At 44.8% G+C, this 23,395-nt stretch overlaps 1 protein-coding gene across 25 annotated transcripts in view; it reads right to left on the reverse strand.

The window, feature by feature from the left end:
* The window catches only part of LOC711523 (ankyrin repeat domain-containing protein 18A), an 82,721-nt gene that overhangs the window by 14,894 nt on the left and 44,432 nt on the right, over positions 1-23,395 (reverse strand). For 18 of the 25 annotated variants that reach the window (XM_077966474.1, XM_077966473.1, XM_077966470.1 and 15 more), the window contains 7 exons: positions 22,709-22,920; positions 21,130-21,352; positions 18,725-18,770; positions 17,505-17,558; positions 16,305-16,360; positions 14,512-14,684; positions 14,077-14,358 (listed from right to left, as the gene is read on the reverse strand). In XM_077966474.1, the coding sequence (XP_077822600.1) occupies positions 16,350-16,360; positions 17,505-17,558; positions 18,725-18,770; positions 21,130-21,352; positions 22,709-22,920 (546 nt within the window). In that variant the 3' untranslated portion in view covers positions 14,077-14,358; positions 14,512-14,684; positions 16,305-16,349. Of the gene's footprint in view, positions 1-14,076; positions 14,359-14,511; positions 14,688-16,304; positions 16,361-17,439; positions 17,559-18,724; positions 18,771-21,129; positions 21,353-22,708; positions 22,921-23,395 lie in introns of those variants that run through there. The other 7 variants (XM_077966467.1, XM_077966463.1, XM_077966456.1 and 4 more) reach the window with 3 other exon arrangements.

Below are 23,395 nucleotides of genomic sequence, written 5' to 3' on the forward strand. Positions count from 1 at the left end.
TACAGGCGTGAGCCACCGCGCCCGGCCCAGAACACTAATTTTCTGTATGATCATAAAGAAAAGAGGTTGAACTGGCTCATGGTTCTGCAGGCTTTAAAGGAATCATAGAGGCTTCTGCTTCTGGGAGGAATCAGGAAGCCTCCCAATCATACCAGAGCACCAAGCAGCAACAGGATATTTTATATGGCAGAAGTAGGAGCAAGACAGAGAGAGGAGAAGGTGCCACACTGTTATACAACCAGATCTCATGACAACTCAGTATCACAAGGTCAGCATCAAGAAGATGGTGCTTAACCGTTGGTGAAAGATCCACCCCCACCACATAACCACCCCCCACTGATTGTAGGCAGAAGCCTGTTGCAGAGGCAGAGCCTCTTGGAAAGGGCAGTGCAGAAGGAAAAGATGGACTTGGAGCCCCCATGTGGGGGGGTCACCATCCTCCAGACCCCAGATTCATAGACCCACCATCAGCTCACATAATCAGTGTGGAAAAGCTACAGGCACTCAAGATCAACCCAGCCCATGGGAACAGCCATGGGGCTAAAGCCTGCAAAGCCATAGGTGCACTGCCCTAGTACAGGTTCTCCTTGAGGCTGTACCTCTGAAGCAGGCTACTCCCCCTTCCTACTGCCCACCACCCTCCCACCTCCCTACTGCCAGCCCGCACCTCCCACCCTACACACGTGTTTTTCCTTCTACCCCCACCAGTCTCCCATTTATGATTAAATCACCTCCCACCAGGCCCCACCTCCAACATTCGGAAATACAATTCCCCATGAGTTTTTGTAGGTAAACACAGCCAAACCATATTATTCTAATTCTGACACCCCCAAATCTCATGTCCTTCTCACAGAGGAAAATACAAACATGCCTTTTGAAAAGTTTCCAAAAGCCTTAACTCATTCCAGCAGTAAATCAAATGTAATAAGTTCAAATCTCATCCAACACGAGGCTGCAGTTCCCTTCTGCTTACGAGTCCCTGAATGTAAAAGGAAGTTCTTTTCCTTCAATTTACAATGATGGTACAGGCACTGGGTAAGCTTTCTCAATCCAAAGGGAAGATTTTCCCAGAAAAATAACACAATTGGGACACAGGCCCAATGCAAGCCCAAAAGCCAGCAGGAGAGAATTCATTTATCACAAGAACTCACTATCACACAGACAGCATTAAGGAGATAGTGTTTAACCATTTGTGAAGGATCTGTCCCTGTCTCCATGCTTCACGACCACCCCCACCATGAACCCCCATTCTTCCCACACCCACACTTCCAACCCCCACTGTCCACCATGATTAAATCACCTTCCACCAAGCCCCACCTTTAACATTCCCCCATTACAATTACACATGAGTTTTGGTAGGGACACAGAGCCAGATCATATTATTCTGCCCCTGGCCCCCGAAATCTCATGTCGTTCTCACACTGCAAAATACAATGATGTCTTCTCTACAGTCCCCCAAAGTCTTAACTCATTCCAGCATTTACTCAAATGTCTAAAGCCCAAAGTCTCATCTGAGACAAGGCTACAGTCCCTTCTGGCCCTGAGCCTCTGAAATACAAAACAAATTAACTACTTCCAAGGTACAATGCTTGTACAGGCATTGGGTAACTATCCCTAGCCAAAAAGAAATTTGCTAGAAACAAGCACAAAACACAGATAGGACTTACAGACTCCATGCAAGTCAAAAATCCAGCAGGCCAGTCATTCCATCCTACAGCTCCAAATCATCATCTTTTGAATCTACGTCCCACATCCAGAGCACAGTGTGGTGTGATGGCTGGGCTCCCAAGGTCTTGGGCAGCTCTGCACCTGTGGCATGGCAGGGTCTTTCCCCACAGCTGCCCTCATGGGCTGGGCTGCTGTTGAGTGCCAGTAGCTTTTCAACACTAAGGGTGTAAGCTGTTGGTGTGTCTATGAATCTGGAGTCTGGAAAATGGTGCCTCCCTGTATGGGGGCTCCAACCCTATATGCTTGTTCTGCAATGCCCGAGTAGAGGTTTAGCATGAGGCTCTGCCTTTTGGAAAAGGTTCTGCCTGGACACCCAGGCTTTCCCATACATACAGTCTAGACAAAGGCTCCAAAGCCTCTAGTTTTGTGCTGTGTGTACCTGCTGGCTTAACACTATGTGGAAGCCACCAAGGCTTGGAGCTTGCACCCCTGAAGCAGTGACCCAAGCTACACCTGTGCATCTTTCAGCCATGGCTGGAGCTGGAGGTGAAGGTGTAGGGGTGCAGGCAGCCGTGTCCTGAGGCTGCACACAGCATTTGGGCCATGGGGCTGGCCCAATAAACATTCTTTTTTCCTAAGACCCAGGTCTAGCGAAAACAAGGGCTGCTACAAAGGTCTCTGAAATGCCTTCAAGGCCTTTTTCCCAATGTCTTGAATTATTAGCACTGGGCTCCTTTTTATGGAAATACCCAAAGCCTTCTTGAATTTTTCCCCTGAACATCAGCTTTTCTTTTTGACCACTTGACTAGGTTGCAAATTTTACAAAGGATTAAGCTCTGCTTCTCATTTAAATGTAAGTTCCAACTTAAGGTCTATTTCTTTGGTCACACATAATACCCACAAAGCTGTTCGACGTAGGCAGGACAACTCTTGAGCTTTGCTGCTTAGAAGTTCATTCCACCAGATACACCCTAAATCTTCAGCCTCAAGTTCAAAGTTTCAGAGATCTCCAGAGCAAGGACGCTGTGCAGATAAATTCTTTGCTAAGGCAAAACAAAAAAACCTTGGCTCCTGTTTCCAGTAAGTTCCTCATTTTCATCTGAGACGGTCTAAGCCTGGCATTCACTGTCCATCCTTCTGTCAGCCTTTTAATCACAACTATTTAACAAGTCATTACAATGGTCCAAACTTTCCCTCATCTTCCTGTCGTCTTCCAAGCTCTCCAAACTCTCTAACCTCTGACCATTACCCATTTCTGAACCTGCTTCTACATTTTCAGCTATCTTTGTCACAGCCTGTCAATGTGCTAAAAGGAGAAAAGTCCATTATGGGGGTACTTCAAGAAGGTTTTAGATATTTGCATTAAAAAAGCCCAGTGCTAACAACCAAGAGATTGGGGAAGGCCTTGAAGGCATTTCATAGCTTCACTTTGCAGTATTTTCTGTTTGTACAGAAAGAAAAGAGGTTTAATTGACTCACAATTCTGCAGGCTGTAAGGAAAACATAGTAGTTTCTGCTTTTAGGAGGACTCCGGAAGCCTCCCATTTATACCAGAAGGCCAAGTGGCAATGAAATGTTTCATATTCCAGGAGTAGAAGCAAGACAGAGAGAGGAAAGAGGTGCCACTGAAAGAAACCAGACACATTCCTCCATATATCTCCCAACTCCCTGAGCCCAGCACAAACACATTCCTCCATATGTCTCTCAACTTTAGAAAAACAACACCTGGAAAATCTCCGATAAGGACACAGCGAGAATCAATAAAAAATGCTAAATGTATAGTGTTAACCAATTATAGTGCTGTAACCAAAAGAAATCCCTTGTTCCTCTGTAACTTTACATATCCTGTTTACATCAGGCTATAAAAAGGCAAGCACTCGCATTGTTCGGGGCCCTCTTGCATGCTGTGGAATGGAGGGACCAAGTTCGAACTTGCAGTAAAAGATCCTTGCCGCTTGGCTTTGACTCTGTACTCTGGTGGTCTTCTTTGGGGAACAAACGACCGGTCTGGGCATAACACCACATCCTCTTACACAACAAGATCTCCTGAGAACTCAGTGTCAGGAGATCAGCATCAAGAAGGTGATGCTTAACTATTGGTGAAGGATCCACCCAATACCCTTCATCCACCCTGTACTGTTTCCAAACAGAAACCTGAGGCAGAGGCAGAGCCTCTTGGAAAACCTCTACTAGGGCAGTACAGAAGGAAAATATGGGCCTGGAGCCCCCATACAGGATACCACCATCCTCCAGACTCCAGAGTCATAGACCCACCAAAAGCTCCCACACTCAGTGTGGAAAAGCTACAGGCACTCAACAGCAGCCCAGCCCATGAAAGCAGCCATGGGGGCTAAAGCCCGCAAAGCCACAGGTGCACTGCCCTAGTAGAGGTTTTCCATGAGCCTCTGCTTCTGTAGCAGGTTACTCCCCGTTCCTACTACCCACTGCCCTTGCACCACTGTACTGCCAGCCTACTCCTCCCCACCTTACCCACTTCTTTTTACTTCCAACACCACCCGTCTCAAGTACATGAATAAATCACCTTCCACCAGGCCCCACCTGCTACATTTGTAATTACAATTTCCCATGTGTTTTGGTAGGGACACAGAGCCAAACCATATTATTCTGACCTTGATTCCCCGAATAGCGTATCCTTCTCACTGAGTAAAATACATTCATGCCTTTTCAAAAGGTGCCAAAAGTCTTAACTCATTCCAGCATTAACACAAATGTAAAAGGTTCAACATCTCATCTGAGAAAAGGCTACAGTCCCTTTTGCCTGTGAGTCCCTGAATTTAAAAGGGAGTTCTTTTCTTTCAAGGTACAATGATGGCACAGACATTGGATAAGTTTTCTCAATCCAAAGGGAAGAGATTTGTCAGGAAAATAACACAAATGGGATCACAGGCCCACTGAAAGTCCAAAACCCAGCAGAACGGTATCCGTTTAATCTTACAGCTCCAGAATCATCATGAGAACTCACCATCATGAGGAAAGCATTAAGGAGATAGTGTTTAACCATTTGTGCGAGATCCTCCCCCAACACCCACCTTTTACCCCTCACCCCCACCATAATCCCCCCATTCTCCCTAATTCCCACCTTCCAACACCCACTGCTCTCCATGATTAAATCACCTTCCACCTGTCCCACTTCTAACGTTTCCGATTACAGTTCCACCTAAGTTTCTGTAGGGACACACAGCCGAATCTTACTCTGTCCCTGCCTCCCCCAATCTCAAGTCCTTCTCAATTTGCAAAATACAACAATGCCTTACCTACAGTCCCCGTGGTCTTAACTCATTCCAGCATTTACTCAAATGTCCGAAGCCCAAAGTTGTATCTGAGACAAGGCAGTCTCTTCTGCCCCTGAGCCTCTGAAATACAAACAACTTAACTACCTCCAAGGTGCAATGATTGTCCAGGCATTGAGTAAGAATTCACAGCCAAAAGGAGCATTTTTGCCAGAAAGAAGAACAAAACACAAATGGGACTTACAGGTCCCATTAAAGTCCAAAACCCAGCAGGCCAGTTATTCAAACCCATAGCTCCAAAGTCACCCTTTTTTAATCCTTGTCCCACATCCAGGGCACAAGGGTGTGAAGGCTGGGCTCCCAAGGCCTTGGGAAGCTCTGCACCTGTGGCTTTGCAGTGTTCAGCCCCCGCAGCTGCCCTCACAGGCTGTGCTGGTGTTGAGTGTCTGTAGTTTTTACCCATAAAGGGTACAAAGAACTTGGTCTTTGTACCTGGGGTACAAAGTCTATGAATCTGGGGTCTGCATGATGGTGGCCTCCATTGTGGGGGCTCTAACACCATATTTTCCTTCTGCACTGCTCTAGTAGAGGTTTCTCATGAGGCTCTGCCTTTTTGGCAGCCTTCTGACTGGACACCAGGCACTTTCATACATCTTCTGAAATGTGTGTGGAGGATCTCAAGCCTCTGGACTAGTGCTTTGTGTACCCAGTGGCTTAACACTATGTGGAAGCCACCAAGGCTCATAGCTTGCACCCTCTGAAGCAGTGACCCAAGCTGTACCTGTGCATCTTTGAGACAAGGCCAGAGCAGGAGCTGGAGCTGCAGGGAGCTACAGTGCTGCCTGCATCCCTGCTGCACACAGCAGCAGGACCATGAGGCTGGCCCAGGAAACCATTCTTTTCTCCCCAGGGCCTGTGACAGCAAGGGCTGCTGCAAACATCTCTGAAATGCCTCCAAGGCTTTCTCCCCCATTGTCTTGGCTATTAGCACTGGCCTTCATTTTATGCAAATTTTTTAAGCCATCATGAATTTTCCCTCTGAAAATCAGCTTTTGTTTTGACCACTTGGCCAGGCTGCAAATATTCCAAACTTTTGAGCTCTGCTTGTCATTTAAATATAAGTTCCAACTTAAGGTCATTTCCTCGGTCACACAAAAGAGCACAGGCTGTTTGACACAGACAGGACACCTCTTGAGATTTGCTGCCTAGAAGTTCATTCCACCAGATATCATCACCCTCACTGAATCATCACCCTCAAGTTCCAAGTTTCACAGATCTCTAGGGCAAGGTCACCCTGCAGCCACGTTCTTTCCTACAGCAAAACAAAAGTAACCTTGGCTCTTGGCTCCTGTTCCCAGTAAGTTCCTCGTTTTCATCTGAGACCTCATAAGCCTGGCCTTCACTGTCTCTCCTTCTGTCAGCATTTTAATCACAACTATTTAACAAGTCTCTACAATGGTCCAAACTTTCCCTCATCTTCCTGTCTTCTTTCAAGTCCTCCAAACTCTCCAACCTCCGGCTGTTAGCCACTTTGAACCTGCTTTTACATTTTCAGCTATCTTTGTCACAGCCTGGCAATGTAGAAGGAAAAAAAAAGTCAATTTTCAGGGCAAACTTCAAGAAGGCTTCAGATCTTTGCATTAAAAAGACCAGTGCTAATAGCCAATACAATGGGGAAAAGGGAAAAGTCATTGAAGGTATTTCATAGCTTCATTTTGCAGTACTAAATTTCTGTATGATCATAACGAAAAGGGGCTCATGGTTCTGTAGGCTGTAAAGAAAGCATAGTAACTTCTGCTTCTAGGAGGACTCAGGAAGCCTCTCAATTATACCAGAAGGACAAGCAGCAATAAAATATTGCATATGGCAGGAGTAGGAGCAACACAGAGAGGAAAGAGGTGTCACATCCTGTTATACAACCAGATCTCAAGAGAACTCAGTATATCACAAGGTCAGCATCAAGAAGATGGAACTTAACCATTGGTGAAGGATCTACCCCGCAACACACCTCCACCCCCTACTGTTTCCAGGCAGAAGCCTGATGCAGAGGCAGAGCCTCTTGGAAAACCCCTACTAGGGCAGTGCAGAAGGAAAATATGGGCTTGGAGTCCCCGTGCAGGATACCACCATCCTCCAGACCCCAGATTCATAGACCAACAGCCCACACCCTCAATATGGAAAAGCTACAGGTACTCAACACCAGCCCAGCCCATGAGAGCAGCCACAGAGCTAAAGCCTGCAAAGCCACAGGTGCACTGCCTTAGTAGTTTTCCATGAGCCTCTGCCTCTGCAGCAGGCTACTCCTCCCTCCTGCTACCCACCACCCTCCCACCACCCTATGGCCAGTCTACTCCTCCCCACCCCTTTTTCCGTACTCCCCCACCCTCCTCCCATCCATGATTAAATCACCTCCCACCAGCCTTCACCTCCAAAATTTGGGATTACAGTTCCACATGAGTTTTTCTAGGGAAAAACAGCCTAACCATATTATTCCGACCTTGACCCTTCCAAATCTCATGTCCTTCTCACAGGGTAAAATACAATCATGCCTTTTCAAAAGTTTCCAAAAGCCTTAACTCATTCTAGCATTAACTCAAATATAAAAAGTTCAAAGTCTCATCCAAGACAAGGCTACAGTCTCTTCTGCCTATGACCCCCCGAAGTTAAAACGGAGTGCTTTTCTTCAAAGGTACAATGATGATACAGGTATTGGGTAAGCTTTCTCAATCCAAAGGGAAGAAATTTCCCAGAAAAATATCACAAATGGGACCACAGGCCCAATGCACATCCAAAACCCAGCAGACCATTATTCATTCAAACTCACAGCTACAAAATCATGAAGAGAACTATCAGAAGGACAGCATTAAGGAAATGGTGTTTAACCATTTGTGAAGGATCTGCCCCCAACCCCTGCCTTTTCCCACCATAATTCCCCCCAATTCTCCCCACCACCCCTACCTTCCAACCTCCACTCTCCACCATGATTAAATCACCTTCCACCAGCCCCCACCTTTAACATCTCCCATGACAATTCCACATCAGTGGGACACAGAACCAAATCATATTATTCTGTCCCTGCCCCCACCAATCTCATGTCTTTCTCACATTGCAAAATACAATGATGCCTTCCCTACAGTCCCCCAAATCTTAACTCATTCCAGCATTTACTCAAATGTGTAAAGCCCAAAGTTTCATCTGAGACAAGGATACAGTCCCTTCTGCCCATGAGCCTCTGAATTATAAAACAAGTTAACTATTTCCAAGGTACAATGATTATACAGGCAACATGTAAGCATTCCCAGCCAACAGAAGAAAAATTGTTAGAAAGAAAAACAAAACACCGATGGGATTCACAGGATACATGAACCTCCAAAACCCAGCAGGCCAGTCATTTAATCCTACAGCTCCAAAATCATCCTTTTGGAATCCTTGTCCCACATCCACGGCAGAGGGGTGTGAGGGCTGGGCTCCCAAGGCTTTGGGCAGATCTCCACCTGTGGGTTTGCAGTGATCAGCTCCTGTGGCTGCCCTCATGGACAGGGCTGGTGTTGAGTGCCTGTAGCTTTTCCACACTGAGGGGGCAAGCTGTTGGTGGGTCTATGAATCTGGGATTTGAAGGATGTTGCCTCCCTGTGTGAGGGCTTCAACTTGATATATCCCTTCTTTCCTGCCCTAGTAAAGGTTTCCCATGAGGCTCTGCGTCTTGGAAAGGCTTCTCCCTGGACACCCAGGCTTTTCTGTACATCCTCTGGACTATAGACGGAGGCTCCCAAGCCTCTAGTCTCTTGCTCTGTGCACCTCCTGGCTTAACACTATGTGGAAGCCATCAAGGCTTGGAGCCACCGCTGAAGCAGTGACCCAAGCTGTACCTGTGTATCTATCTTTCAGCCATGGCTGGAGCTGGAGCTGCAGGGATGCAGGCAGCAGTGTCCTGAGGATGCACACAGCAGCGAGGCCATGGAGCTGGCCCAGGAAACCATTCTCTCCTAGGCCCCAGGGCCTGTGACAGCAAGGGCTGTTGCAAAGGCCTCTGAAATGCCATCAAGGCCTTTTCCCCATAGTCTTGGCTATTTGCACTCGGCTCTTTTTTATGCAAATACGCTAAGTGTTCTTGAATTTTTCCCCCTGAAAATCAGCTTCTCTTTGTGACCACTTGGCTAGGCTGCAAATTCTTCAAATTTTTGAGCTCCACTTCCCATTTAAATAGAAGTTGCAACTTGAGGTCATTTCTTAGGTTGCACATAAGAACACAGGCTGTTGGCCGGGCGCGGTGGCTCACGCCTGTAATCCCAGCACTTTGGGAGGCCGAGGCGGGCGGATCACAAGGTCAGGAGATCGAGACCACGGTGAAACCCCGTCTCTACTAAAAATACAAAAAATTAGCCGGGCGCGGTTGTGGGCGCCTGTAGTCCCAGCTACTCGGGAGGCTGAGGCAGGAGAATGGCGTGAACCCGGGAGGCGGAGCTTGCAGTGAGCCGAGATCGCGCCACTGCACTCCAGCCTGGAAGACAGAGCGAGACTCCGTCTCAAAAAAAAAAAAAAAGAAAAAAAAAAAAAAGAACACAGGCTGTTGAACGAAGAGGACACCTCTTGAGCTATGCTGCCAAGATGTTCATTCCACCAGATACATCCTAAATCATCACCCCCATGTTTATAGTTTCACAGATCTCCAGGGCTGCCAATCAAATGTAACCTTGGCTCCTGTTCACAGGAAATTCCTCATTTTCATCTGAGACTTTTTAAGTCCGGCCTTCGCTGTCCATCCTTCTGTCAGCCTTCTCATCACAAGTATTTAACAATTCTTTTCACTGGTCCAAACTTTTCCTCATCTTGCTGTCTTCTACGTGTTCCCAACTCTCCCGACCTCTGTCTTTTACCTACTTCTGAACCTGCTTCTACATTCTCAGTTATCTTTGTCACAGCCTGGTAATGTGGTAAAAGACGAAAAGTCCATTTTCAGGGGAAAATTCACGAAGGCTTTCAGATATTTTCATGAAAAGAACGTGGGTGCTGGTTGCCAAGACAGTGGGGAAAAGGCCTTGAAGGCATTTCATAGCTCCACTTCACAGCACTAATTTTGTGTATAATCATAAAGAAAAGAGGTTTAATTGGCTCACGGTTCTGCAGGCTGTAAAGGAAGCATAGTGGCTTCTGCTTCTAGGAGGACTCAGGAAGCCTCCCAATCATACCAGAAGGCCAAGGGGCACCGAGATGCTTCATATGGCAGGAGTAGGGGCAAGACTGAGAGAAGAGGTGCCACACCCTATTATACAACCAGATCTCATGAGAACTCCATATCACAAGGTCAGCATCAAGAAGATGGTGCATAACCACTGGTGAAGGATCCGCCCCTCTATCCCCACCTCCACCTCCACTTCCCACTGTCTCCAGGCAGAAGCCTGCTGCATAGGCAGAGCCAGATTCACAGACCCAACAACAGCTTGCACCCTCAGTGTGGAAAAGCTGCAGGCACTCAACACTAGCCCAGTCCATAAGAGCAGCCACGGGGGCTAAAACTTGCAAAGCCACAGGTGCACTGCCCTAGTAGAGGTTGTCCATGAGGCTGTGCCTCTGCAGCAGGCGACTCCCTACTCCCACTACACCCCACCCTTCCACCACCCTACAGCCAGCCTACTCCTCCTCACCCTACCCACCCCTTTTTCCTTCCACCCGACCTGCCTCCCATCCATGATTAAATCACTCCCGCCAGGCCCTCTTCCTTCTGTCATTCTCCAATCCCTCCAAACCCTCTCAGTCTTTGTTTGTTACCCACTTGGAACCTGCTTCTACTTTTTCAGGTATCTCTAGAGTGGGGTTGGCTATGTAGTAATAACACAAAACCTGATATAAGGGGGGAAAATTCAAGACTTCAGAAACTTGCATATACAAAAGCCCTGTGCAAATTAGCCAAGACAAATGGAAAAAGGCCTTCAAGACATTTCACAGCTCCTCTCTGCAGTTCTAATTTTCTGTATTATCGTAAATAAAAGAGGTTTAACTGACTCGGGATTCTGCAGGCTGTGAAGGAAGCATAGTGTCTTTTGTTTCAGGGAGGAGTCAGGAAGCCTCCTAATTATACCAGAAGGCCAAGGAACAATGAGCTGTCTCCCATGGCAGAAGTAGGAGCAAGACAGAGGAAAGAGGTTCCACAGCCTGTTAAACAACCAGATCACATGAGAACTCACTATCAGGATAGCATCAAGGGGATGGTCCTGTATCATTCGTGAAGGATCTACCCGCACCATTTTAGGACTAAATCTTTTTCCACCTAGGCCCCACCTCTAACATTAGGGAGTATAATTCCACATGAGTTTTGAAAGGGACATAGAGACAAACCATATTATTCTGTCCCTGACCCTACGAACTTCATGTCCTTCTCACATTGCAAAATACAATCATGCCTTGCCAGCATGAGTCTTAACTCATTTCAGCATTAACTCAAAGTTACAAAGTCCAAAGTCTCATCTGAGTCAAGGCTACGGCCTCTTTTCCCTATGAGCCTCTGAAATAAAAAGCAAGTTCACTGCTTCTAAGGTACAATGATGGTACAGGCATTGTGTAAGCTTTCCATATCCAAAAGGAAGACATTTCCCAGAAAGCTTCTTATTTCTATCTGAGGCCTCCTCAGCCTGGCCTTCACGGTCCATGTTTCTGTCAGGATTTTTGTCACAACCATTTAACCAGTCTCTAAGATGGTCCAAACATTTTCTCATCTATCTGTCTTCTTTTGAGCCCTCCAAACTCTTAAAATGTCTGTCCATTACCTAGTTCCAAAGCTGCTTCCACATTTTCAGGTATCTTTATAGCAATGCTCCAGTCCTTATTTGCCACTTTCTGTATGATTCATTTTGAAAAAGACGTTTAATTGGCTTATGGTTCTGCAGGGTGGACAGGAAGCACACTGGCTTCTGCTTCTGGGAGGCCTCAGAAATCTTTCAATCTTCGTGCAAGGTGAAGAAAGAGAATTGTCTCACATGGCAAGAGGAAAACATGCAGAGTAGGGAGGTGACATAGAGTTTTCAATGACCAGGTCTCATGAGAAGTCACTCATGATTGTGAGGACAGTAGCAAGAGGATGGTGCTAAACCATTCATGAGAAATTTGCCTTCAGGATTCAATCACCTTAGACCAGGATCTACCTTCAACATTAGGAAATACAATTCAACATGAGATTTGGTGGGGACATATATTCGAATTGCATCATCAGTCTTTGAGTATAAAGAAATCCACATCAGGCTTTATACAGCCAGCTTCTTTGAGACTCTTCACACGGTTTGAAGTCTACAGCATATATACTAAAATATTCATACTTTAAAAAGCGATAAAGTAAGTGGTATCTTTCTTCCAAAAGTTACACTGGTAGTGTAGGCAATCATAGCATGATTTAGTTCATCTTTGCTACTCTTTCTATTCTATCACCATATTAACTGTTTCCTACACAATTCTATATTCAGCTGAGTTTCAACTGAGAACAAAAGCATCCTTGTCCTACCACCAACAGCTGGCATTAGCTCTTTTTTAGTGTTATTATTCTGCTGTAGAAAGTATCCTTGAACTGGAAACAGTCCACAAAGGAGTATCTAGTCATTTAACACTACCAATTCCTGGGTAACTTTTTGAAAAACTAGTATCTCTTGTTGTAAGAAATACTGCATCTGCGAGTCCATGTCTCTCATTTGAATTGGATGGAAGCAGTGAATTTCAGCCAAAGTGGCCAAAAAAATCCTGTTCCTGTGATTCTGGCGTCATCAGCCTCTGCACCTCTGTCTTCCCTTCTGCCACATGTTGCCTGCTCTGCATGACTTTGGTAAGGGCTTCCTTGTGTATACGGATGATGTCCAGGATTTTGGTCTGGTGTCCCTGAGACAGCACTAACAGGTCCATGACTGGGTCCAGGTCCTGCCTGGGCTGATTGGCAAAGAGCCAATCAGTGTTGAAGGCATCTCTGGTGAAGTGATGGCCTGCTCCAGCTCCAAGACCTGGCCGAGGCTGAAGAACTGGCTGCCTTCTGATGCTCTTTCTTAAAGCCTGTCACCGTCACCGTCATCTGCTTGCATGTCAACTCACTGGCTGTGAAGTTGAGCTGAGCGTCCTGCTGTCCATCTTCTTGGTGAATCACTCGAAGCTGTCAATCTTGCTCTCCCACTCCTAAAGGTTGAGGGTCATCCTGGAGGTGGGCTCAGGGTCAGGAAGAAGCTGGAATTCACCATCTCATCCTTCTCAGCCTACCTCTTGCCCTGTCTCCAGGCTCTTCAGTGCTGGTGGGGCACATCAGGAAGTGATGGAAGATGTGGCACTGTGCCCGCACCCAGAAGCTGGCCGTGCGGTTCATCCACTAGATTGGGCCCTTTCTGTACTTGAGCAGTCCTCCTCAAGATGGCCTGTGGTCTGCCTCTTGGCACCCAAGAAGCCCACAGTGCTGTAGGAGCCCTGAAGCATGGACTGGGGCCCCAAGGGCAGCGCACACCCTGCTCCTGAGCCTGCTGCTCATTTTCTCTATGTGGCTCCATTTGTAGCACAGTTGTTGCACTGAGGCCTGTGCATGCCAGGCAAGGCCAAACTGGCTCAAAGAGCAACCAGCCACCTCTGCAAGGGTGTGCCAGGAGCAGGTGGACCAGCCACCAACCTCACTCGCTGCCCTCAGGGTAAATCAGTAATTCTGCCCTGGAGGTAGGGCCCCAGTGCCATCTGCTTTTCCTCAGGCCTCCGCTCCATCAGCCATCAGGTGGCAGCTACTCAGGCTGCGGGACCTGGCCACCCCTGCTTCCTTGAGTGGGTGAGGCTGGTGGCTGGTCTACCTGCTCCAGGCACACCCTTGCAGAGGTGGCTGGTTGCTCTTTGAGTCAGCTTGGCCTTGCCTGGCATGCACAGGCCCTGGGTATTAACAAGCTGCGCTGAGTGAGCTTGTCCTGTCTTGTGCCAAATTCTAAGTCTGGCCAGGGCCACAGAAGGCTGAGTCCCCTGGGTGGTAATCCTGGCTGCTGCTGGAGGGCCCACAGTGCCTATCCCCTCCCAGGGCCCAGGATGAGGCCCGACTGGGTCAGGACCCTTTAGATACAGATCTTGTTCCCCAGGAGGGGGCCTCTGTCCCACAGGTTGGGTGAGAAAATGTATGGCATGCTGCTGGCTGCTAGGGTTGTTGGGAGGCCACGTTTACCCTTTCCTCCAGGGATATCAAAGTTTCCAGCTTCCCCTTTGAGAATGACTTCCCAAGGGCCAGGTGCCATCTGGGGCTGCAGGGCAGCCGTCCGCATGCTGCCCTGGCTTCTTCCATGTTGTGCTCATCACTATCCACCAAGGGGGGTCAGATGCAGGCACCATGCAGGGCAGTTGTCTCTGGACCTGCGTCTTGGCTATCATGGAGCCACACTGGGCCTGGTGACAAGGGCCCTGATGGGGTTGTCCTGGGGTTGTCCAGAGGAGATGCAGAATGGAATTGCTGTGAGGATGAATGAGATGACTCTCAGCACAGAACAGGCACCTGGTGAATGCTCAGGGATTACCCTCAGTAGCTGCCCAGAGGCCAAAACCACCCACCTGATAGTGACTGTCCCCAAGCCAGGAGGAAGAGAAGAGAGCAGGTCCCACTCACCTGAGTCTGATCAGTCAGCTATGCTGAGATGTGCCTCTCACCTAGAAAACAGTCCTTCACGCAGAGCCACCCACAGACACTGCTATGTGTCTCTTACTGCTCCACAACACAGAGGTGATGGGGACTCAGCAATAGCGACATTGTGGGATGACACAATCCACCACAACGGGAGCCTGCTTGGGTCAAGAGTGCTCAGAGTCAGTGTCCTCTATCCCCTGAACTGACATGTGTGCATGCATTGTGTTTGTGCATGCGTGTGTGTGTGTGTGTACATATGGGTGTGTGTGTTTGTCTTGCTTCTCTGGCCAGGCCTAGCTGCTCCACTCACAGGTGCACCCATGTCCTCATCACTGTCACTACCAGGGCCCAGGGCCAGGATTAGAGCCTCCACAGGTGCTCCCCAAACTCTACCCTCCCCACTGAGGGTTGTCCTGGGGATGCAGACAGAGGAAGGGCACCGGGCAGAGCAGAGAGGGCTGGCACCCTCTCTAGGTGGAACCCAGGTCGTGTGTAAAGTTGTAGGTCTGTCTATATTCAACACATCTTCTCACATTCTCTTTCCAGCAACCGTCCAGGGTGTCCTAACTCAGCTTCCCTACAGATGGAGGCAAGAAGGCTCCACAGACAAACCCCCTGCCTGAGGTCACACAACGGCCAACTGGCCAGGTTCCTACTGACCAGGTGCCCCCAACCAGGTCCCCACTGATGAGGCCCCTAATGACCACTTCTCCATTGACCAGGTCCCACTGACCAAGTCCCCACTGACCATGTCTCCCTAACCAGGCCCCCATTAGTAGGCCTCATGGACCAGACCCCACTGACCAATTTCCCACTGATCTGGTCCCCATTGACTGGGTTCCCACTGACAAGACCACAATTTACCAGGTTGCCGCTCACCCCAACCCCACTGAACAGTTCTCCATGGATCAGTGCCCAGCTGACCAAGCCCTCTCTGACCAGGCCCTCACTGACCAGGCTCCAAGCCACTAAGGCCCCACACTGACCAGGCCCCTAATATACTGAGTTGACCCCACCAACCAGTTTTTTATAGTTTATGTTTCAACCGATCAGGCCCCACTAATAAGGCCACCACTGACCAGGTCTCTACTGGCTAGGCTTCCAATGACTAGGTCACCAGGTCCCCACTGGTGAGGCCTTCACTGAGGAGGCCACTGCTAACCAGGTCCCTGCTGATCAGGTCCCAACTGACCAGGTCCTGATGACCAGGTCATCTCTGACCATGGTCCACTGATGAGGCCCCTGAGCAGTGGTGCTCAAAGTCTCATTACAATGCCCCCATCAGCCCACAGACCCTCCCTCCCTGCATGTGTGCCCAGAGGTCAGGCCTTGGGGGTTTTCTTGGGCCCCAAGGCCTCTCCTCCAAGACACAGGGAGGGACAGTCAGCCTCAGGCTCCAGGCACCCAGCTTCACACTTGCCCCCCAAGGCCCTCTGGGCCCATCTCAAAGGAGATAGTGAGATGGCCTGGCACTGCCTGGACATGCCATGTAGCCTATTCCTGAGTGTCAGAGTGGGAAGAAGGAAGGGACATTTGGCAGGCAAGACACCCTGTTCTTCTGGGTCTCCCAGGCCCTTCCCGCAGAGCCCCGATCTAGAGACACAGCACAAAGGTTGCAGAGAGACTAATCCAGAACCCTTGAGGCTGAGCCAGAGACCACATGAGGATTGTCCCCAGACAGCTAGAAGGTCCTTCGCTAGTTTCTTGGTACCTCAGTGGATGCAGCAGTGGTTCTTCTGTTGGGGACTAGTAAGTGTGTGCTGGGGAGCGCTCACCTGTGTTTCCTCGGTGGCTCCAACTCTGCTTCTAAGAAAAATCACTCATTCCGGCCCTGGGGCAGAGAAAATACAAGATTAGCTTAGAATATTTTATGCCAGAAAGTTAAAAAGTGCTGACAGAGTAACAGGGACAAATCAAAAAGACACAAAGTCAGCTTGAAATGTCTACTACTGACCTAATCTTGGGGAATTGGAGCACAAGAATCATAAGCTTTCCCTTCTCCTTTATTGTTTTTGTTTGTTTGTTTCTGAGATGGAGTCTCGCTCTGTTGCCCAGGCTGGAGTGCAGTGGCACAATCTCGGCTCACCGCAAGCTCCACCTCCCAGGTTCACGCCATTCTCCTGCCTCAGCCTCCTGAGTAGCTGGGACTACAGGCGTCCGCCACCATGCCTGGTTAATTTTTGTATTTTTAGTAGAGACGGGGTTTCACTTTGTTAGCCAGGATGGTCTCGATCTCCTGACCTCGTGATCTGCCTGGCTTGGCCTCCCAAAGTGCTGGGATCACAGTTGTGAGCCACTGCACCCGGTCTTATTTATTGGTGTTATTTCTCCATGTAGAACAAAGAAGAGAACAAGAAAATCATCTGGCAACCATCATAGTAATACTTGTTCAAACACAAGTCACCCACGAAATGCTAAATCTAATGGGTTTTGAGGAGTAACCAGATATTTACAGAGCCTCAAAGTATTTCCACACAAAATATGGTTGAACTACACATTGAAAATCATAACATTAGTATGGACAAACCTGGCAGGTACTCTTTAAGTCTCCTACTATATAGAGTAATAAAAACTGTAAAATGCAAATAAGCCTTTGATGACCTTTACTAAAGTATCAACGATGACTTGGTTGTTTGGCTGTTTAAACAGCTGACATTTGGGCAATTTGAGTATGCCCAACCCAATAATACTGGTGTTCATTTGCAAGATCCACTTAAAACTTAAGAAGGCTAAAAAATGTCATTTAAAATACCATATAAATTTTCAACATACATATGACACAGAAATATTCTAGTACATGAAAAATTTAGTAAAGATATAAACAATCTTTATAGTAAAGATTGTTATATATTTTATGAGAAACAATTAAAATTTCATGTAAATAGCCCAGTAATAAAGTTTGATTATCTTTTAAATCATACAACTTTTCCTTAAGATTTTCTGGTTAAATATTCTCTTCATTAGATGTGGCTTACCAGTGGATTCTAGAGAAGAAAGTAGATGGGAGCAAGTGCCCAACACAGCAAAAGCTGGAAAGAAAAAGAAAGAATTATGTTCTTTACCTAATACATTTCAGTTAACTAAGTGTGAGTTTAAAATGTAAAGAGTTGAGAACATTATCAGAGTTAATAAGAATGAGAAATATGTATGTACAATTACAATCCAAAATTACTATTAAATAATCTACACATAGCGTAAATTCTAACTGTGGTTAAATATCACAGCTTTTTCATTCTTCATTCATGTACTCAACAGCCACGTTCTAAGGTACTGAAACTAGCACTGGAATTACAAGATGAAGATGGCATGGTTCACCTCTCAACAGTCATATGCTATAACCTAAAAAACAGACAGGCAGGCAATGTCCATATAGAGTCACAGATACCATGACAGGTATACAGCAGGGCACTACTGGAACACACAGAAGGGACACCTATCCCACTTTTGTGTCAATATCATGGGCTTTCTGGTGGAGAAGATCCATAGGTTGATGCCTAAAGGACAAGGAAAAGCTTGCCAGATAGAGGGAAAAGGCAAAGGCAAACAGCCTGAGGTGACCAACAGCCCGGTGGAGTTCTACTCCATCCACTTTGGTGCTAGAGCAAAGGGCAGAGTGCGGTAAGTGGTGAGAGACAAGGCTGAGTAACTTGACAAGAATTACATTGACATGGGTGTTTTTATTTCATGGTGAAAATTTTGGAACTTTTCTTGAGAACAGATGTAAGTCAATGACACAGTAAACGACAGGAGATTTAAAATATAACCTGTCAAGCGACTGCTTATGAAGGGTTATTGCTCAGTTAAGTATTTCTAAATGAGTCTGAGGTCTGTTGGCCTTCAATCTCCACCAAAACCCTGAGAACTTGATGATGCCTTTGTTTTCGGAGAATCCTTTCAGTGTGCTGGCTGATAGTTCCATGAGGATGGCAAAAGTGAAGAAATTGTAGAGTCAGTGAAAAAGAGATGTATACACTTCTCGGGAATTTTTTAAGCTATGGAACATGATGAATTAATGGTGCATAAGTATACTCTTCATTGTGAAAGTTTTTGTTTTCACATCTTTCATTAGATGTGTGTAAGAAAAAGATACTGAACATAGTATCTACTAACCCACAATGAAAAGGAATGCCATCTGCTATTTACACTTTATTACTAAAATAAACCTAAATTTAATTAATAAATTTTGGCAACATACTTTTCTTTGTTTCTCTAATTATTTGTTCTACACAGTCCGGCTCCACCTAAAATAAGTAAAAAAAAAAAAATGTTTAAATTAAACAAGAGACAGTATCATGAGAATAATAAATCACTTACAAAATGTGGCCTTTAGTATTTTTAGTGACTAGACATAACATGAAGTTTGCTTAAATAGAAAAATAATCACATAATAAAGTAAAATTTCTACTTAAGTTTAGATAATAGGGGATGTATCTGTGTAATGCTGTTTAGAGTAATCTGACAAAAATAGATAATATTGGTCTGTTGGATATACATAATTTTAGAAAGGTGGTATTTTATTAGTACAAAGGTTAAACAATGGCAGGGCATGACAGCTCATGCCTGTAATCCCAGCACTTTGGGAGACAAAGGTGGGCAGATCACAAGGTCAAGAGATCAAGACCCATCCTGGCCAACATGGTGAAATCCTATTTCTACTAAAAATACAAAAATTAGCTGGGCATGGTGGTACGTGCCTATAATCCCAGCTACTTGGGAGGCTGAGGCAGGAAAATCGTTTGAACCCAGGAGGTGGAGGTTGCAGTGAGCCGAGATCGTGCCACTGCACTCCAGCCTAGTGACAGAGCGAGACTCCATCTCAAAAAAGAAAGAAAAAAAAAAAAGTTAAACAATTAAAGTCATATTTTGCAATGAATGCATTGCTTTGAAATTCTTAGCAAAACTCTGTCCTTTATAAAAGTTCAATCCAATTTTTTACTTCAATAAATTTTTTCTTAAAAAGAAATTTATATTCTTTACTTATAGAAAAAAATTTTTATAGTAAATTTTTCTTGCTTTTTTTTTTTTTTTCTAGTTTGTATGCTAAATTAAAGTGGTACCAGTGTAAGTTTCTTCCAAAGGTATATTGAGGGATGCTGAGGTTTGGAGTACAATTGAACCCATCACACAGGTGGTGAGCATAGGACCCAAGAAGTAGTTTTTCAATCCTGGCCCACTCTGTCCCTCCCTGTTCTTATTTCCCAGTGTCTACTGTTCCCATGTTCACGCCAATGTGCACCTAATGCGTAGCTCCCACATATGAGTGAAAACAAGATATTCGGTTTCTGTTTCTGCCTTAGTTTCCTCAGGATAGTGGATTCCAGCTGTATCCATGTTGCTGCAAAGGACATGACTTTGTTCTTTTCATGACTGCATAGTACTCCATGGTGTATATGGAATTTTCCAATCTACCTTGGATTTTCAATCACCCAATCCTTGGGTGCACCTGGATTGACTCCATGTCTTTCTATTGTGAACAGTGCTGCAATGAACATACAGGTGCATGCATCTTTTTGTTACAATGATTTATTTTCCTTCAGGTATACCCCTAGTATAGTAATGGGGTTGCTGCATGTGGGATTACATGTGCCTGCCACCACGCCTGGCTAATTTTTATAGTTTTAGTAGAGACAGGGTTTCATCATGTTGGCCAGGCTGGTCTCAAACTCCTGGCTTCAGGTGATCCATCTGCCTCAGCCTCCCAAAATGCTGGGATTACAGGCGTGAGCCACCGCACCTGGCCAAGCACAAATCTTTTAACAGAAAAATGGAAATGAATCTTTCAGTGTCTTGTTTATTTAATTCATAAAATGCACTTATTTTGGATTCTATGAAATAATAAATATCTATGTGTGGTTAAGTGTTTGGTTGCCAGTCATTCACTTGTGATTATGGGTGGGAAGAGTTAAGATGGTGCAAAGAAACTTTAAAAGTGGTATGGGCTGGGCATGGTGGCTCACCCTGTAATCCCAGCACTTTGGGAGGCTGAGGTGGGTGGAGCACAAGGTCAGGAGCTTGAGATCAGCCTGGCCAATATGGTGAAATCCCATCCTTACTAAAAATACAAAAATTAGCTAGGTGTGGTGGTGGGCACCTGTAGTCCCAGCTACTCGGGAGGCTGAGGCAGGAGAGTCACTTGAACCCGGGAGGCGGAGGTTGCAATGAGCTGAGATCATGCCACTACACTCTAGCCTAGGCAACAGAGCAAGATTCCTTCTCAAAAAAAAAAAAAGGTGATATGAACCACAGACAAACTACAATCAAGTAGAGTAAGACAAAGCATCTCAAAGTATACCATCAGTTAGTAGGCAATAACATGCAATTTCTAAAACCTAACTTAAATGCAGCTTTTAAAGAAATTTTAAATGTGTCAGTTTAGTCACATTTATTGAATAAACTTAGCAAATGGGTATCTCTTGAAAATGAGAGCTCCAGTGAATTAAAAAATGTAAAGTTCCCATTTCCTTTCTGTGTTAACACAGGTAATTATAATCTTCACTTAACATGCATAAGTCAACAGAACAACTCAGTATTTCACCAAATTATAAACAAGAATTATATTAAAGAAATGAAACCCAAAAGAGAAATGGTCATATAACTAACCTCAGTCAAGGAGTTCTCGCAGTTATTTGAAGTCTGTGGGTTTGAAGTAGGAATTCTTATGGGTGTTTTGGAAATATCTTTTCTGTTGAGTCCTATACTATTAAGATTTTCAATACAAGGTAACTCTGGGTCTGGCCTTATAGGAAGAGTGCTGAGAAAATATTTCATCCGCTCTTTCTCCATAAGGAGCTTGGTGCTGATCACTGCTATTTTCTTATTCGATCTGTAAAGACAGCAAAGACAAATGCTTAGTATTTCATTTTTCCTTGAATGATTCTTAACGACTTGCATTTTTAAAACAGTTGCCCGAGAGTAAACCAAATTACCCACTAAACACTGTTTTCACAAGAAGATGTGTGAGAGCCTACCTCTTGTAAGCAACTTTAATTTTAAAATCATTCTGAATAAGTATATTGCTTCTAAAGTGATTTCTACTGAGCAAGAAGTTCAAAGTCGACAGGGAAGAGAAATGGTTATCAGTGATGTACAGCTCAACAGGTAACCCAGCTGCCTTCTACAATAGCTCTACTTGTAAGATTCTACAGATTCCTTTAGAAATACTTGTATTTGAAGGGTAACTATATGGGAAAATGAATATGTTAATTTGCTTGACTATAAGAACGACTTCACTATAAATAATTATATCAAAACATCATGTTGTACTCCTTAAAGAATGTAGATTAAGAAAACTAAAATGAACAAAAATAATCTAGAAATACTTGTGTTTTGTAAACCAGTTTCAGGTTTCACCCTTGTACATTTCACTCATTATCCAAGAACACTTAAGTATTTGGCACTGAGGAATAACTCAGAGCAACAACTCCTGGGGGAGAACCAGATTGGTTGGTTGGTGATCCAAGAGAACTAAAGCATCTCTGAAGGCAATTAGCCCCCAGCACTGTGACCAAGGCACTGTAGGTGGGGCTTGTTCTTTCTGCCTTCCACATACCCCTTCAGGCTGAACATGGTGTTTTTCTTTTAAACCACCTTGTGGATTACACTTCTTTTCATTCCTGTGATAATTATTCCCTATTTCACAAGGACAAGTTGCTGTAACTCCTTGAAAATGTTACACAAATAGTCTTTCTTGAGGCACCCTCTAGTGATAATACTAAAGATCACAATCAAAAACAGTTCTTGCCTCAGTGCCAGGATGTGCCCAGAGTAGAAGCACAACTCGACACTTTGGGTTTAGGTTGTGATCTACCAAAAAATAAACTCTTTAATATTTCTATTTAGGGAAATTCTGGCAATTTTATAACAAGATCACTTTATTAATTATAAAGCTTCAAAAATACTTAGTGAAAAAAACTAACAGGTCAGGTTAACTACATGAGACTTCGGGGAAAAAAGCCATACAAAAGCAAAAAAAAAAAAAAAAAGAGAGAGCATAGAGACAGAAACTATCCTTGAAGAACATTTTAAAGGTAAGATTATTTACTAACATTGTTTTCCAAAATTACATTATCAGATTAGCAGTCACTTCCTACTGATCTCCTGAAGCCATCTCACTAAAAATTATACTTTCAAAACAAATTAATGAGCTTAATTCATTTTCTGTTAGTGTGTTTTGACTTACTTCATTAAATTTTTTGACATGGAATTGTTAGCTTTCAATGCTACTGCAAAGGCTTCCTTATATTCTGCTAATTCGGTTGTAACCTCTTCATAAGCAGTTTTCATTTCGGAGAATTTACATTCCACATCTGTAAGTGTGAGTTCCTTCTTATTTAGTGAAGCTATATTATCCTTGTTTAACTGCTCTAATTGTTTTTCATATTTTGCTTGTTCCTAAAACAAATGAAAAGAATACACTTTTAAAACAATTATAACCTAATTACCATATGTTTGCTGCCTTTCATTTTGAGTCAGTGATTCAAAGAGCAATTTTGAATATGTTAAAAAGAGGCTGAAGCTTAAAGTATTTATCAGCACTATCAACAAAACTAATAACTGAATTCAGAATTAAATCTGATTTATAAAAATTTGAAATCATAATTATGTTAGTATTAATGTAATCTGGTCCTATAAAAAGTAATAGAATCCATTTATAATTTTAAAAAGTGAACAATGAACAACGTAGCTTAAGACCAATCCAAAAGTATCACATAATTTCTAAATCACAGTTTTATCTTATGCCAGTTGGTCTTAATCATCAAATGACTCTATAGTGAGAATCATTACTTTGAAATACTGATTTTGTTATAATAATAATGTAAATTTAAATATTTAAAAGAAAAAAAAGATGCCACTTGTTTTCTAGAAC

The sequence above is a fragment of the Macaca mulatta genome, chromosome 15 (assembly GCF_049350105.2).
Source record: "Macaca mulatta isolate MMU2019108-1 chromosome 15, T2T-MMU8v2.0, whole genome shotgun sequence".
NCBI classification, from domain to species: Eukaryota; Metazoa; Chordata; class Mammalia; order Primates; family Cercopithecidae; genus Macaca; species Macaca mulatta.